General features: G+C 40.2%; 1 protein-coding gene across 3 annotated transcripts in view; it reads right to left on the bottom strand.

The window, feature by feature from the left end:
* CSMD3 (CUB and Sushi multiple domains 3) overlaps positions 1-14624 on the bottom strand; it is a 1171353-nt gene that overhangs the window by 392744 nt on the left and 763985 nt on the right. For all 3 annotated transcript variants that reach the window (XM_065399724.1, XM_065399725.1, XM_065399726.1), the window contains 3 exons: positions 8818-8934; positions 2538-2753; positions 1750-1938 (listed from right to left, as the gene is read on the bottom strand). In XM_065399724.1, the coding sequence (XP_065255796.1) occupies positions 1750-1938; positions 2538-2753; positions 8818-8934 (522 nt within the window). The remainder of the gene's footprint in view (positions 1-1749; positions 1939-2537; positions 2754-8817; positions 8935-14624) is intronic.

Here is a 14624-nt window from a genome sequence, read left to right as displayed (position 1 = left end):
TCAAAGCTCTGAGAAGTATCTGACAGATGAGCATGCTGCTCCATTTGGGGAACAAAGAGCAAATCATCAGCATGGAATTCTCCTGTTCTGCCCTGCATTAGGAACACAGCAGCAGGCAGACTGCTGCTGCAGGGAGCGGGGAAGGGGAGAGAGGAGGAGGGGACTGCTGCTTTGACATTCCTCAGCACAGAGAGCTCACAGAGCTGATCAGTTTGCCGCTCCGGGCAGCTGAGGAGGCTGTGGGAGAACCATAGGCAGGCAGGCAGAGCGGACTGTTTCAGGAGAGACTGCTGTGTGCAGCAGAGCCGGGTGCTGACATGTGGGCTCCCCTTGCCTCAGGATCTGGGCCGGCTCCAGGTACCAGCCCACCAAGTTTGTGCTTGGGGCGGCACCTGGAGGAGGGTGGCGCGGCGCTCCGGCCGCCGGGGAGAGCGGGGCCACGGCCGGGCTCGGCGCCCTCCCCCCGGCGCTCTGGCCGCCCTCCCCCCCGGCGCCCCCCCCCGGCCGCCGGGGGGAGAGCGGAGCCCCCGCCGGGGCTCGCCGCCCTCCCCCCAGGGCTCCGGCCGCCCTCCCGCAGGGCGGCAAAAAAGCCAGAGCCGGCCCTGCTCAGGATAGGTCGGCCAGCCTGCTGTCTCTTCCACCCTAGACGCACCACTCTCCTCTCCCTCCCCCCCCCCCCTTCAGTTGAAAAAAGCAACTGAAAATATACTAGGATGGCCCTGGAATGATGGTATTGAGAAACCTGCATCATGTGATGCTGTACCTGCCCCATGAGGCATTGCAAACCCTTCCCAAAGCACCCTGTGGCCAGCTGCACAGTGGGATAGCTACCACAGTGCACTGCTCTCTGTGTCGATGCAAGAGCTGTTAGTGTGGATGTACTCTCCTGACACAAGGAGCTAGCATGCACATGCAACAGCGGTTTTAATTAAAGGATTTTTATTAAAGCAGCATAACTTTTGCCAACAAAACTTTGTAGTGTGTAGACAATGCCTTAAATTCCACCTGAGAGACAAGGTGGGTGAGGTAATATATTGTGTTGGACCAACTTCTGTTGGTGAGAGAAATAAACTTTAGGCCTTACACAGAGCTCTTCTGCAAGCTTGAAAGCTTGTGTCTCTCACCAATAGAACCTGATCAAATAAAAGATATTACCACTCCCACCTTGTCTCTCTAATACCCTGGGACTGACATGGCTACAACAAAACTTGAATTACACCTGTCATACAAGAAGGATCTTTCCTTCCCATGCCCCCACACACATACTTAATGCTATTCACCCCACAGGGAAGGAATGAGCTAGAGGGATGGTCATTCATTTATTTATATTAATATAGCAATCGATACCCTAATGACAATTAACTCTACATCCCCCATATGGATGTCACCTAGAAGCTTAAATATTAATTTAAGTGCCTATTGTTTGGCATCCAAGTTGGAAAAATGTTGGCCTAAATTTGTATTCCTGTTCTGAACCTAATCCTAATCACTAGTATGGAAAAAAGGAGCATTATCTTCTAAACGTGGAATTACCTAGAAAGTGTCTCCAAGAATTGTCTGTGCAGTTGGTATGCCAGTTCAACTACAGACTTAGAAAAAAAAAAGGAAATAAAACGGAAGAAACATGGAAAACGTAAAAAGTACTGTGAAAATTAAGAGGTGTGTTACCATGCTTATCCATGCTATATATCTGCAACTCCATGGACAATGACTACACGTACAAGCAAATGAAAGCAGCTGACCACGTACCCACACACCTTGGCAGAGGTGCACTCCATACACGTCGGCCACCACCAAGACAGATAATCTCCAAAGCTCCTTCTAAACGGTATCCAGATGAACAAGAGAATGTCAGAGTATCACCGACTCCAAAGTTAAATCCTATTCGGTTACCAAATGGTGGAATCCCAGGATCCTCACAAGGTTCAAGATTATATTCTGGAAATAAACAAGCAAACAAAAAATCAGCTTCTATGTGGCAAGAACTGTGATTGTTTACTCTCTATCCACCCTTATTTTTGCCATACACACTATTATTTTGCACACATTTCCACCTGACCATCAATTTAGCCGTTAGAACCATACACAAAATGAATGCACATATAGTAAATAGGTGATTCAGCTGCAGTTTGAAAATTAGACCAATACATGTTTATAGCATTTGTAAGATGCCTAACACAACATGCATTACCATTCTTATAAAAGCCATAAATGTCTCAGACACATAAAACAAACTGTACATCATGATCAATTTGCTAAAGGACTCATTTGGAATATCAGGACTTGAAATTAGCCTTGCTCCATTTTTTTCCCACCCACGGTAACATACCTTACAGTTTACTCTCTTTTTTACTTCTTAAAATGTGTACTACAAATGCCTCAACAGAGATATAAGGATTTAATTTCTTAAGGTACAACAGAAGCAACTGTGTTATTTTACAAAACACTATTCATTCAGACCAGTTTTGGACCTCTCTCTTTTCACAAAAAGTTGAATTTTCTTCACTTTATACAAATAGCTCATTTCATCCCCTTACCAGAGAAAGTAATGTTAAATCCTTCATATGATATTGAAAAATCTGAAATAAAGCGCAACTGAGCCCTGAAATTTCCATAGAGACCAGCGTTGATTGCCAAAGGAAGTTCTGATCCAGTCAGGCGTGCTAGTGGCTGAGTGAAACTGCCATTCTCTGTAATTAGTAAGTAGTCATGATGGTCTTCCAAATGAAAGGTGTGAAAGGTGAACTGCACTCCTGTTAGAAACAAATATATATTTACATATCACAGTGTTAACAGGAATGCAATTATATCACTGCTTAAATCTGTGCATTTCATTACAAATGTTGATTCAGAAAATTAAACTAATCCAACATTCTAATATATATGTTTAACCTGCTTAAAATGTATAACCAACAGGTCTGCTAGGTTTTTTATTTTTATTTATTTATTTATGTATTCATTCATTCATTCGTGTTGGTCAGGGTGGGTTTTTTTGTTTTGGTTTGTTTGTTTGTTTTTTAAACTTCTATATTATGGCTACCAGATTTGGATATTTGCTTTTGATAATTAACTGAAACACCCTTGTCCTTCTATTTAAAACCAAGTAATGTCTTGTTGTGAGACACCAAATTTTGCAATATTTCAAAGTAAGTGCACCCTAGGCACACAGGCTGGTCTAATGGACTGGCAGGCCTGGCTGTGAAGGAAAGGATCACTTACAATAGATGGCTAGCACTAGAAACATTTTAGTTCTGTTTGGGACAGTTTCTGAGAACTGGTCAGCTAAAGGTCCCAGCAGGAGATTTGGATGAAAGGCAGGAGATAAATGCATCCACTCCCTCCCAATCTGCTCTCCTCTTTGTCTCTCCTCCAGCCCTTTTCCCTCTTGGCTTTGATTTCCTTTTGTTTGTTTTGTTTTGTGTTAACATGAGCCATAAAAATCCATTAGCTGGAAATATGGAGGTTAATACCGGAATCCAAGCATTGTGTAAATAGCTTGATCTATTCTTGTTTCTGCTGGATGGTATTTTTGTATTTGTATAAATCCATACACTGGATTTGTTCTAACTAGAATTTGTTTGTTATAAGAATAGAGATTGAACATGTTTGTTAAGTAACAACTATAACATATATAAATATAAAACCAAGCAATGTGTCATACATGTTTGAATTTTGATGAAAAAGTCCAAAATGTTTACGTAGAATGCAACAGTTGGATTTCATTTTCTCGCCAATTTCACAAAAATACAAAATAGCTTGGTTGAGATACTGTGCTGGGGGTGGGGGTGGGAGTGGGTTGATGGCAGCAGAAACCTAGGTTATACTTAGCCTGCTCTACGGTACTGGAGGATCTTCTTCACTAGGGTGATCACCATGGTCAGCTATACCAACTTTAAGACTGCTTTGCACCAGCAATACAACTATTGCAAGCAATGTGTAGCTGTAACACATTTTGAGTTGCATCTATATCTACATGATGAATAGCAATAATTGTCATCAGAGGGATAGAAGAACTGGATCTTGCAGAAACATGGAGGACTATCTCAAAGGGGGGGAAAAAAACCCTATAGATCATTAGCCAATAATGGCAAAAATCACCACTAATGGTGCAGCTGTTCTTTTACTTCTTTAATTTACTATATTCTTGGTGGATGGAGTAGTGACATTTCTATGCTTTCTGTCTGTTTGGGGATTTTTGGAAAGAAGAGGGGGTTGTGGAAATAAGTTAATGGTAGGAAAGAAAGAAAGAAAGAAAGAAAGAAAGAAAGAAAGAAAGAAAGAAAGAAAGAAAGAAAGAAAGAAAGAAAGATTAAATACAACCCCCAAATAAGTAGGATTTCCAAATGGTTTCCTTTAAATTTGAAAGAGACAGACCAAAATCAAGGAAAGAAGGTGTAATAGCTACAATCTTGGAAAAAAGGAGGATGAAGCAAGCATTACAGCAGTAATGAAAGCAGAGACAGAGGCAACTAATGACATGTAGCCGGTGGCAAGGGAAGATGCTAACTTCTCCTTTTCCTCTGTCAAAGAGCCACAGGCAATGTTCCTTATACTTTCATAGGCAACATTACAACAGCCCTCCAGTACTTACTTTGTCTCTTTCTCCTAGCCATATATTAGGATCACTTTATTACAAACATTTCTTTACAGCTGCAGTGCTCAGTAGGATCTTATTAAGATCTGGTGTTGCTCTGTTAACATCTTCCCCAGTACTGAACTAAATTTTTCAAGATCAGGGCTGTTCAGATACTGCTGTTAAACTTGTTGCTGCAGGAGGCGTCTTAGATCATGAGTGCCTCACCAATGATAACATGATGTTTAATGTTCATGGCCCTGGTGCCACATGATGATGAGTTTGAGCTGCTTTATCCTTACTGAAAGCTGCATGGTGATAACAACTTGCAGCACATACTCCCATTAACCATAATCATGCCTGGATCACATCACAGAATCCGCCTCTTTCTGTTTAATAATAAACTACCATTTATTTCTCCCCTCTCTCAACAAGTTGAATGGTAAATAATAATAGGAATGGGTCAGTATAGAGAACAATCTGAACCGCTTGGTAAGGTAGGCTTATATGAATAATATGTATTTTAATACAGTCATTTGCAAAGTCAAACATTGAGGGTGAGGGACTGTATCATGGAATGCAGTGGCACTAAAAAGATCTGATGGCTGGAAGCGGAAGCTGGACAAATTCAAACTAGAAATGAGATGCAAATTTTTAAACAGTGAGGGTAATTAATCATTGGAACAACTGATCTAGCAATGTGGCAGATTCTCCATTATGTACAGTCTTTAAAGCAAGACTGGATGTCTTTTTAAGATGTGTTACATCTCAAACAGAAGTCATGGGCTTGACGCAGAAATTACTGGGTGGGGTTTCCTAGCTGCGTTATGCATAAAGTCAGACTAAATTATCTTAATGGACTTTTCTGTCTTTAAAAGCTATGAATCTATGAACAAAAACATAGATCCATTTTGGATACATTACTTATTCTCTCTTCTCTTAACTCACACCATGAAAGACTCCTGGCCTTTTTGTGCACAAACCCTGTCCCTACTTTACCATAGATTCCAGGGAGAGATTTATGGCAGTGTCTCAAAACCATGGGATACTCAGCAGTTTCAGCTAAGTTTCACTTTGAGTTTTGTTCAAACCCAGAAATCAAAGTCTAATTCAAGGGGATGTTTGAATCGCCTTCCTTCCCAGTTTGTGATGACATTTCTAAGCACCAAAGTATATCCCAATTGTTGTTGCATAACTCAGTTCTTAGCAGAAAAATGGCCTAATCATTTTAATGTACACTGTGTGACAGATTATGCTATCTCGGGAGAAAAAGTTTAGAAGAAATGTTTTGGGCAGGGATTTGTTTTGTTTTCATAAATAAGATAGGAAGATATATGAAACTCAAGCTTTCTCTTTCAGTATTATGAACCTGGTTGTTTTGATGAAAAATCTTCCATTAGTTCATAAATTTAATTGTAAATTTGATATTTCATAGATAGTATCATTTCATAGAGAACATAATAAGAATAATATTGTTATGGTAATAAAGTAAAATAAAATACAAATGATGACATGCTTTTTTTAAATCTAAAAAATACAAAAAAAAATCATGCCATAATATACACATCCCTCCCCTTATCACATAAGAGCTGTTTGAACACATACAATAATTATTTGCAGAAGCATTTTGCATGTTTCTATCAAAGGAAATTATGTGCTTGTTTTTCAGTTACTTCTAGAAGTTTTACTATTTAATATTTCTAGGGTTTTTTGAGATACATATGGATCTTAATAGTGTTCCATGAGAAATATATTTAAGGTATATTTAAGACTACCTATAGTCTGGGGCATAGATGAGAAGTGGAGTTAAAATACATGTCTTTATATTGCAGGTCACACTTAATGTTTTATTAATATAATTTTTGCATGCTTGCAGGCTAAGTGTTAATTGTTGTAGTGTAATTGCACTTTGTGTTGGTTAGGCAGTTGAACCTGAGCTGCATAATTTGCATATCCATATCCAGGAAGTGATGGACCTATTGGAAGGAAGGCTTAGCCCTGATATGGAATGTTATTGCCCTTGCTTTTCTGACAGGGAGGTCCTTTCAGGTCATTCAGTCACCCATTTGATGACATTCCTTGTGGCTTTCACACGTAACAGGGGAGATCACATGAAGGTTGTCATCTCATTCACCAAGATGTGAATTCACTGCCCCTCTCCCGACCCATATCCAGGAAACCTTTCTGGATCCATATGTCAATACTACACGCCAATGGAAAGGACACCAGCCCTCACTGGTTGAATTGTGGGCCGCTTGTGATTCTCCAAACAAAGCCCTAATAGAATATCCAACAAAAGAAGTCACAGGATTCTGCCTTCCCCACAGGGAGTGGACTTCACTCATCTGCATACAGACAATGTATTGAAGATATGCATATTTCCTCCACAAATGGAAAATCAAAGAATCACCAAATTGTGACTGTGGTGAGGTACAAACCATATGACACATCACGGACAACTGCCCCATTAACACTTACAGTGGTGTTACAAGGGGGAATCCACCTAGCTACTCCAGAAATATTAGAATGGCTTTCAAATCGTAACATTCAATTATAATCACAGCCTGTTGCTTTCCAAATGGCATCCAAAAGAAGAAGTGTTAATTAAATTTGTATTTACACTGAAGGAAATCTGAAGCCTTAAATGCCTTCTTATGTAATGTATGGATGTGCATTTTTAAACTGTACTGTGCCCCAGACCTGCAGGTAGTCTACACTACGCTACCAACCATAAATCTGGCAACAGCTGAGAAAAAACTTAAAAAGCAATATAGAAAATTTAATTAGAAAAAAATACTATTGCTAGTTAAAATTGGGACAAATATGAGACTTGTTGACCTCCTTCATGTCTAATACATGTTACACTGTAGCTTCAGCCTTTGAGACCGTAAACCACACTTCTTCTTGAAATCTTACCCTCCCTTGGCTTCTGTGACTCAGTCATCTCCTGATTCTCCTGCTACATCTCTATCTACTCCTTCAGCATGTCCTTCAAAGGATCTTCCTCATTTCCCCTCCAAATTTTGGTGGAGATTTAAAATGTCCTTTTCTCTTTTCTCTCTACACCTTATCTCTGGGTACTCTCCTTTGAAAAAACAAATTCAACTGTATGATGATGATTCATAGATCTACCACTCTACTCCCGATGGTCTCCTTCTGTCCAAACTATATTATCAGCCTGTCTCTCTGACATCTCCTCATGGATGTCTAGCACTTAACTCAAGATGAATATGGCTAAAAGAGAGCTTTTAATCTTCCCCAAGCCCTCACCACTGCTTCTGTTTTTGATCACTGTGGGTATCACCACCATCCTCCCTGTCACTCAGACCATAACATTTCTGTATAACAAGTGGTGAAGATACAGCCTTCTTTCCCCCTTCCATCCAGTTAAAACTCTCTAGGCTCTCACCATCTTGCATCTTAATTACTGCACAATCGTTTTCTGTAGTCTTGACAAATGCAAACTTTTCACACTAATAACCATTCAGAAGGCTACAAAGATCATTTTCCTAACCCACTGCTGTGGCCATGTCACCCCTCTTTTTGCATCCCTCCATGGGCTCCCTCTTCTCTTATCATATCAAACATAAGCTATTTGACTTCACTTTCCAGGACTTTCACCGTGTATCCCCTACCCTACCTATCAACTCTTATATGCTATTTAGACACCATTTGTCACCGCCAACTGGCCAACAATGCCAGCCTTCATCACCCACTTGTTTAATTTTCAAACAAGCAACTTCATGCTCTTCTCTATGCTGTCTGTCTTGCTTGGAAGTATCTCCCCATGAACATCTGCTAAGCCATCTCATTGTCATCCTTCAAAGCCCTCCTTAAACTCTCCTTTGCTGTAATGCCTAAAAAAACTTGACAACAGTTAAATGGATGGTGTGCTGTTACCACTACCTAATATGCTGAAAATACCGTCTCATTGTTTCCATGTGTTCCCTTGACTATCTGAGTGTATCCACCTGTTGTCTCTTGTCTTACACTTAGATTGTAAGGTCCTTGGGGCAGGAGCCATCTCTTTGTCCTGCGTTTGTACAATGCCTTGCACAATGGGGTCTTTTGTCCACGACTGGGACATATAAGTGCTGCCACAGTATAAATCATAATCATCATAATTAATAATGTTTACAGTAAATCTCCCAGCCCATCAGTGCTAACCTGGTTTTGCATATGGGGCATGAAATAGCAAACTAAAATAAAGAAGACTGAAACAAAAATACAATTAAATCTCTTACCTTTTCCATGGGTGACATCCACAGTCCATGTACAATTCAGTGAATTTGGGTACAATTCAGGATAACCAGGGGATAAAATTGTTCCACTAGGTCCTCTAACATCTCCTCCACATAAGGCTAAGAATAATAAGGGACATATTAATACAATAGACATGTAAAACCTAGACATGTAAAAGAACAAAGAAAGTTATTGTCTCTTTTTAAACAATGATCTATCTATATGAGTGATTCTACAATTTCCTCTGCAGCAAATCTCTAATTTTAGCTAAAAATTTACACAAAGTGATCAGAAATTAAATATGATAAATTAATTGCTAAGGTGATTTTATAAATATCATCAAAATGAATTGCTAATTACACCAATTGTTTTCTGAGAATTCCTTATGAAAAATGTATTCTTCTTATAAATAAATAATTTACATTTTCAGAATCATAGTGAGCAATGATACACATTATTGTAAGTCTTAAAAAGAGCCGAAGATCTAATAGGACAGAAACGACAGCCCAAAGTGAACAGAAGGGGGATTCGGGGAACATCTCACAATTCCTTATCCTGACGTTTCCATCTGATAATGGCGAGAGACTATGAGCATATACTCTGGTCAAGGTCAGGTGAGATGAAGGAATGCACATATTCCTGTTCCTATAGCTCCTGCCAGACCAATTTTTCCCCTTCTTTTTACCTCTACAAGTGCTGAATTTAACTTATACAGACTTTAATATAAATCTTTCCTTAGATTTCAACAAAATCTGGATGAGGCCCACACAGGGACAAATGCACCTGATTTTATGGAAGCCACAAGCCTACATCAAGTTAAGGACAGGCCTCTAGATAAAGAGGTAACCAAACGGTCTAGTGGCCCATTCATAATGACCATCCTAGCCTATTATTATAGAATCATGGGTTAGAAGGGACTGCTAGGGTCATCTAGTCTAACCCCCTCCCTGCCAAGATGCAGGATTTGTTGTGACTAAACCATCCAACACAAATGGTGGTCGTCAATTTCAGAATAGGTAATTTTATAGGATAGTTACCAACTTTATCAAGATTACCAGTGACTAATAAACAGAAGATTTTTTGAAGTTTGTATTTTCACTGGTCACCTGACTAGGACAGCTAAACTGCAATTCCTTCTCTCTCCCCTACATCCAGATTTGTTACTCAGAGCTGCAGATTACCCTTACATTAAAGTTTAGAATGACTTTAGAAAGGAATCCATTGCACACATTTTAATGGGGATGAGACATTATAGATTTTAGAAAATAATATATTTTTTCCTCAAGAATATGGCACTGTACAGTGCTTGTTACCATGAACAGTTATTTCTCATTATCGGTGTGTACAAGATTCTCTAAAAAAACCTGCATTTTTTTAAGCCATCGACATGGGCCATTTCAGTTTGAAAATTAAAAGTATTTACCCCTTTCATATTTCTCAGCCTTATTATATTTGGTATCCAAAGTGGGTTTTTTTCTTCTGCTGGTCCCAGGACCTTTAAAAACAGCCAACTGTCTCCTTGTCAATGGATTTCATTAACTAACATAGATTACTTCAGAAAAGTTTTACTGCAATTCTTAATTAACATTAGTCGCTTTTCTAAATTAATTAACATAAAACTCTCTTATCAACCTCAAATAATCAAACTCTCAGTAAGTGCCCTTTCAGAATAAGATGTATTGGCTTCAACAGTGGTTTCTGTTAGACAGAATCGTAAAACAGTATTCAACACCACATTTCTGTGTATTTTTGTTGCAAATTATGGGTTTTAATATGGTATCAAAAATGGCATAAGAATGATGATATGCCAAATCCAGGGGTTTTGTGCTGATGTTGCAATGAGAAGCATTGAGGTCCAGATTGTTTTGGATAGACTGGGAGGTGCTGTATTGGTTGTCTATAGAAGCAATAGAATTTGGGGGGACTGAAGCCAAAATTTGCCTGCATGCAGCAGTATTCAGGTGTCAGATTTATGTTCACTGAGATGTTTCAGTGTTCAGGTGTTTTGTTGATGTGCTTTTGTTTTGTTGCTGCTGCTGCTACATTTAGATCAGCTAGACTCATTCTCTATTTTTGTGATGCAATTTGGGTGCTTGGCTCAAAAAATCAGCAAAGTCCAGTAGGCTCCAGCTAGGTTCAGCTTTTACCATTTTTTATACTTCCACAAACTGCTGACCAGTCACTTCTAATTATGTACCCATCACCTTGTAGCGCACTCATAATGGAATTCCACCTCCGATACATTTTACATCACAGTGGAACAATCCACAAAGGCAAGCATTGGGCTCATTCACAGTTCTTGTAGTTAAAATGCAGTTTTCATAAATAGTTTGGGAATAACTTGGAATGCTTTCTTGAAAAACCTAATTGGTCTGACTGCTCTAGTTTTCCCCTGACTTTTTCCCAAAGTACCTTCACAAAAGGGTTTCACTCCTCTCCCCACTTCTAACAGAGTTTCCTGCCTCTGAACCTCAATCATGCTTTAAAGATGCATGCTGTACTCCTGGGGGCATTATGCACACACACACACACACACACACACAAATCTGCACATTGTATTGTCAAATAAATGTGGAGGCTCCAGCATAGTATTGGGGAGCATAGGCCACTGGCTGCACAAAGGTGGAAGATCACTATGGTCTATTTTTAAACCCTACCAAAATGATTGCAAACATCAGCTTGCCTCTGTACCCATATGTTATAGTGTCTATATAGATTCAGGTTTCAAAGTAACAGCCATGTTAGTCTGTATCCGCAAAAAGAACAGGAGTACTTGTGGCACCTTAGAGACTAACAAATTTATTTCAGCATAAGCTTTCGTGGGCTACAGCTCACTTCTTCAGATGCATAGAGTGTTCAGGACTTGTTCTCGGCAATTATTTTAATAGTGTATTTGGTGAACTATAACAGGGACTTTTTTATTGTAAACAACAGTACCACAGAAAATAATGTAAAATTTCTAAAGCATTCTAAAATTACTGACAGAAGTGGCTGGTGAAACAAAAGCAGCTGGGAGACAAAAGGTGTTAGCCAGCTGAGTTCTCCTGAACAGAAAGGCAGGGAGGTACAGGTTATTTTGTTTGCTTGCTTGTTTGTTTGTTTTCTCCTTAACTTACAGATACTCTACAAGGAAGAACCCACAATGGGAGACAAATGGCATGTTAACACCACCACTACTAGCTCTCCTCTGATTGCACTTGTGGGGCCCTGGCCAGACAGGCATCCTGACCCTGGATGCTTCCGCACAAGCTTCTTGATTTGTTAGGAATCTGTCTTGCATGTCCCTGCCAAAGAAAGCTCAGCAGGGGGGACAAGTTGGTGTTTGTTGGTGGACTCCCTCAGGAAGCAGGTAAGAGAGCTGCAAGAAGAGGTGGCTCATCTACGTAATATCCAGGAACACAAGGACTTCATTGACAGGATGCACATGGAGACATCCAGGATGGTGCTAGTTGGCTACAGCAATACCACCGGGGAAGGAGAACCACAACTCTGCAGGGAGGAGACTGGCTGATGGCCACCTCAGGCTGTAGACAGTGCTCCACCCTGCACCCAGGCCCGCCATCCAATGGGGCCAAGATTCAGTATACTTTCCCGGCAACAGCAGAAGACGACCCTAATGGAGGAGGAGGAGGAGGCACCTGCCCCTGAGGCAGGCAGTCATGAACATGAGATATAGGGTGGTGATTGTCTCCTTCTGAGGAAGAAAGAGGCATCCATCTTCTGACCTGACATGATGTCCAGCGAGGTATCCTGCCTGCTTGGAGCCCACATCTGAGACATTACAGAAAGATTGCAAAGACTCATGTATCCCTCTGTCTACTACTCAATGCTGATCATCCATGTGGACACTCATGATACTGCCAGGTATGGCTCTGAGAAGATCAGCAGTGACTAGATGGCTCTAGGACTGAGGGTGAAGGAGTCAGAGGTATAGGTTATTTTCTCATCCATCCCCCTTGTTAAGCATAAGGGTCAGGGCTACGACATGTGCAACCTGGAAATGAATGCGTGGCTATGCAGATGGCATCAAGAGGAGGGCTTTGGCTTCCTCAACCATGTTCAGGGAAGGAGGGATGCTAACAAGAGATGGCATCCACCTGACCAAGAAGGTGAGATGACTCTGCATACCGATTTGCCAACCTATTGAGCAGGACTTTAAACAAGGTTAAAAGGGGGCAGATGACAAAAACTGACAAGTGGGTATACAAAGTGGTGACCTAGAAAGTGGAATAGAAGTGTGGGTGGGGGGAGAGGAGAAATGGTAAATTTCAATAGGGTCATAGGAGCAACAAGCTGGAATACAGTGGGGGAACCTGCTCAACTTCTAAGCTATCTATACAAAAACACAAAGCAAATGAAAATAAACAGGAAGAACTGAACGTCACAGTACACAAGTTGAATTATGACTTAATTAGCATCACAGAGACTTGGTGGGATAAATCTCATGATTCAAATATTGGTATAGAGGTGTATAGCTAGTTCAGGAAGGACAGGCAGGAAAAAAGGGAGGAGGTGTTGCATTATACATGAAGAACTTATAGACTTGAGTTCCGTGAAGTTGTGAGAGGAAAACCAGTTGAAATTCTCTGGGTGAAGATAAAATGCAGGGGTGAAGTGAGAGAAACAGGAGCAAAGCCATGTCAGGAATTTACTATAGAACGCCAAATCTGGAAGAGGAGGTGGGTGAGGTACTTCCAGAACAAACAGAAATATCCAAAACTCAAGATCTGGTAGTAATGGGGGACATTAACTACCTAGACATCTGCTGGAAAAGTAATATGGCAAAACACAAAATTTCCAATAAGTTCTTGGAATGTATTGGAGACAATTTCTTGTTTCAGAGGGTAGAGGAAGTAATCAGGGGGACAACAATGTCAGATTTGAGTCTGACTAACAAGAAGGAATTGGTTGTGAATCTGAAGGTAAAAGGCTATTTGAGTAAAAGTGATCGTGAAATGACAGATTTTGTGATTCAAAGGAAAAAATTAAAGCAGCAGAATAAGCCCAACAGACTTAAAAAAAAAAAAAGGCTTGAACAAAGTCGGAGAACTGTTAGGTAAGGTCACATGGGAAGAAAATCTAAAGGAAAAAGGAGTTCAGGAGAGCCTACAGTTTCTCAAAGAGGTAATATTAAAGGCACAACAGCAAACTACTCCAATAAGGAGGAAAGATAGAAAGAACAGTAAGAAGCCAATATGGCTCCATCAAGAGCTCTTTAATGGCCTGAAAAACAAAAGAGGAATCCGTCAAAAAATGGAAATATGAACCAATTGCTAAGGAGGAGTACAAAAGAATAGCACAAGCATGAAGGGATAAAATCAGAAAGGTTAAGGAACAAAGTGAGCTAGAGCTAGCAAGGAACATAAAAGGCAAACAGAATCATATAAATGTACATTTGGAAGAGACCTTAAGAGGCAGTACCAAGTATGCCTAGACCATCCTCACAGGTGTTTGTCTAACTTGTTCTTAAAAACATCCAATGATGGAGATTCCACAACATCTTGGAAGACCATTCCAGAGCTTAACTATCCTTATAGTTAGAAAGTTTTTCCTAATATCTAACCTAAATCTTCCTTGCTGCAGATTAAGCCCATTATTTCTTGTCCTAACTTCAGTGGATGTGGAGCACAATTGATCACCGAATTCTTTATAACATCAATCAACATATTTGAAGACTTATCAGGTCCCCCCTAACTTTTCTTTTTTCACAACTAAACATCCCACTTGGAACAAAAACAGTTCTCATGGGTCAGGCTTTTTAAACCTTTTATCATTTTTGAGGCTTTCCTCCAGACTCTCTCCAATTTGT

This window comes from Emys orbicularis, chromosome 2, assembly GCF_028017835.1.
Source record: "Emys orbicularis isolate rEmyOrb1 chromosome 2, rEmyOrb1.hap1, whole genome shotgun sequence".
NCBI classification, from domain to species: Eukaryota; Metazoa; Chordata; order Testudines; family Emydidae; genus Emys; species Emys orbicularis.
Note: the sequence above shows the minus strand (reverse complement) of the source record. Positions and strands in the feature narration are given on the sequence as shown.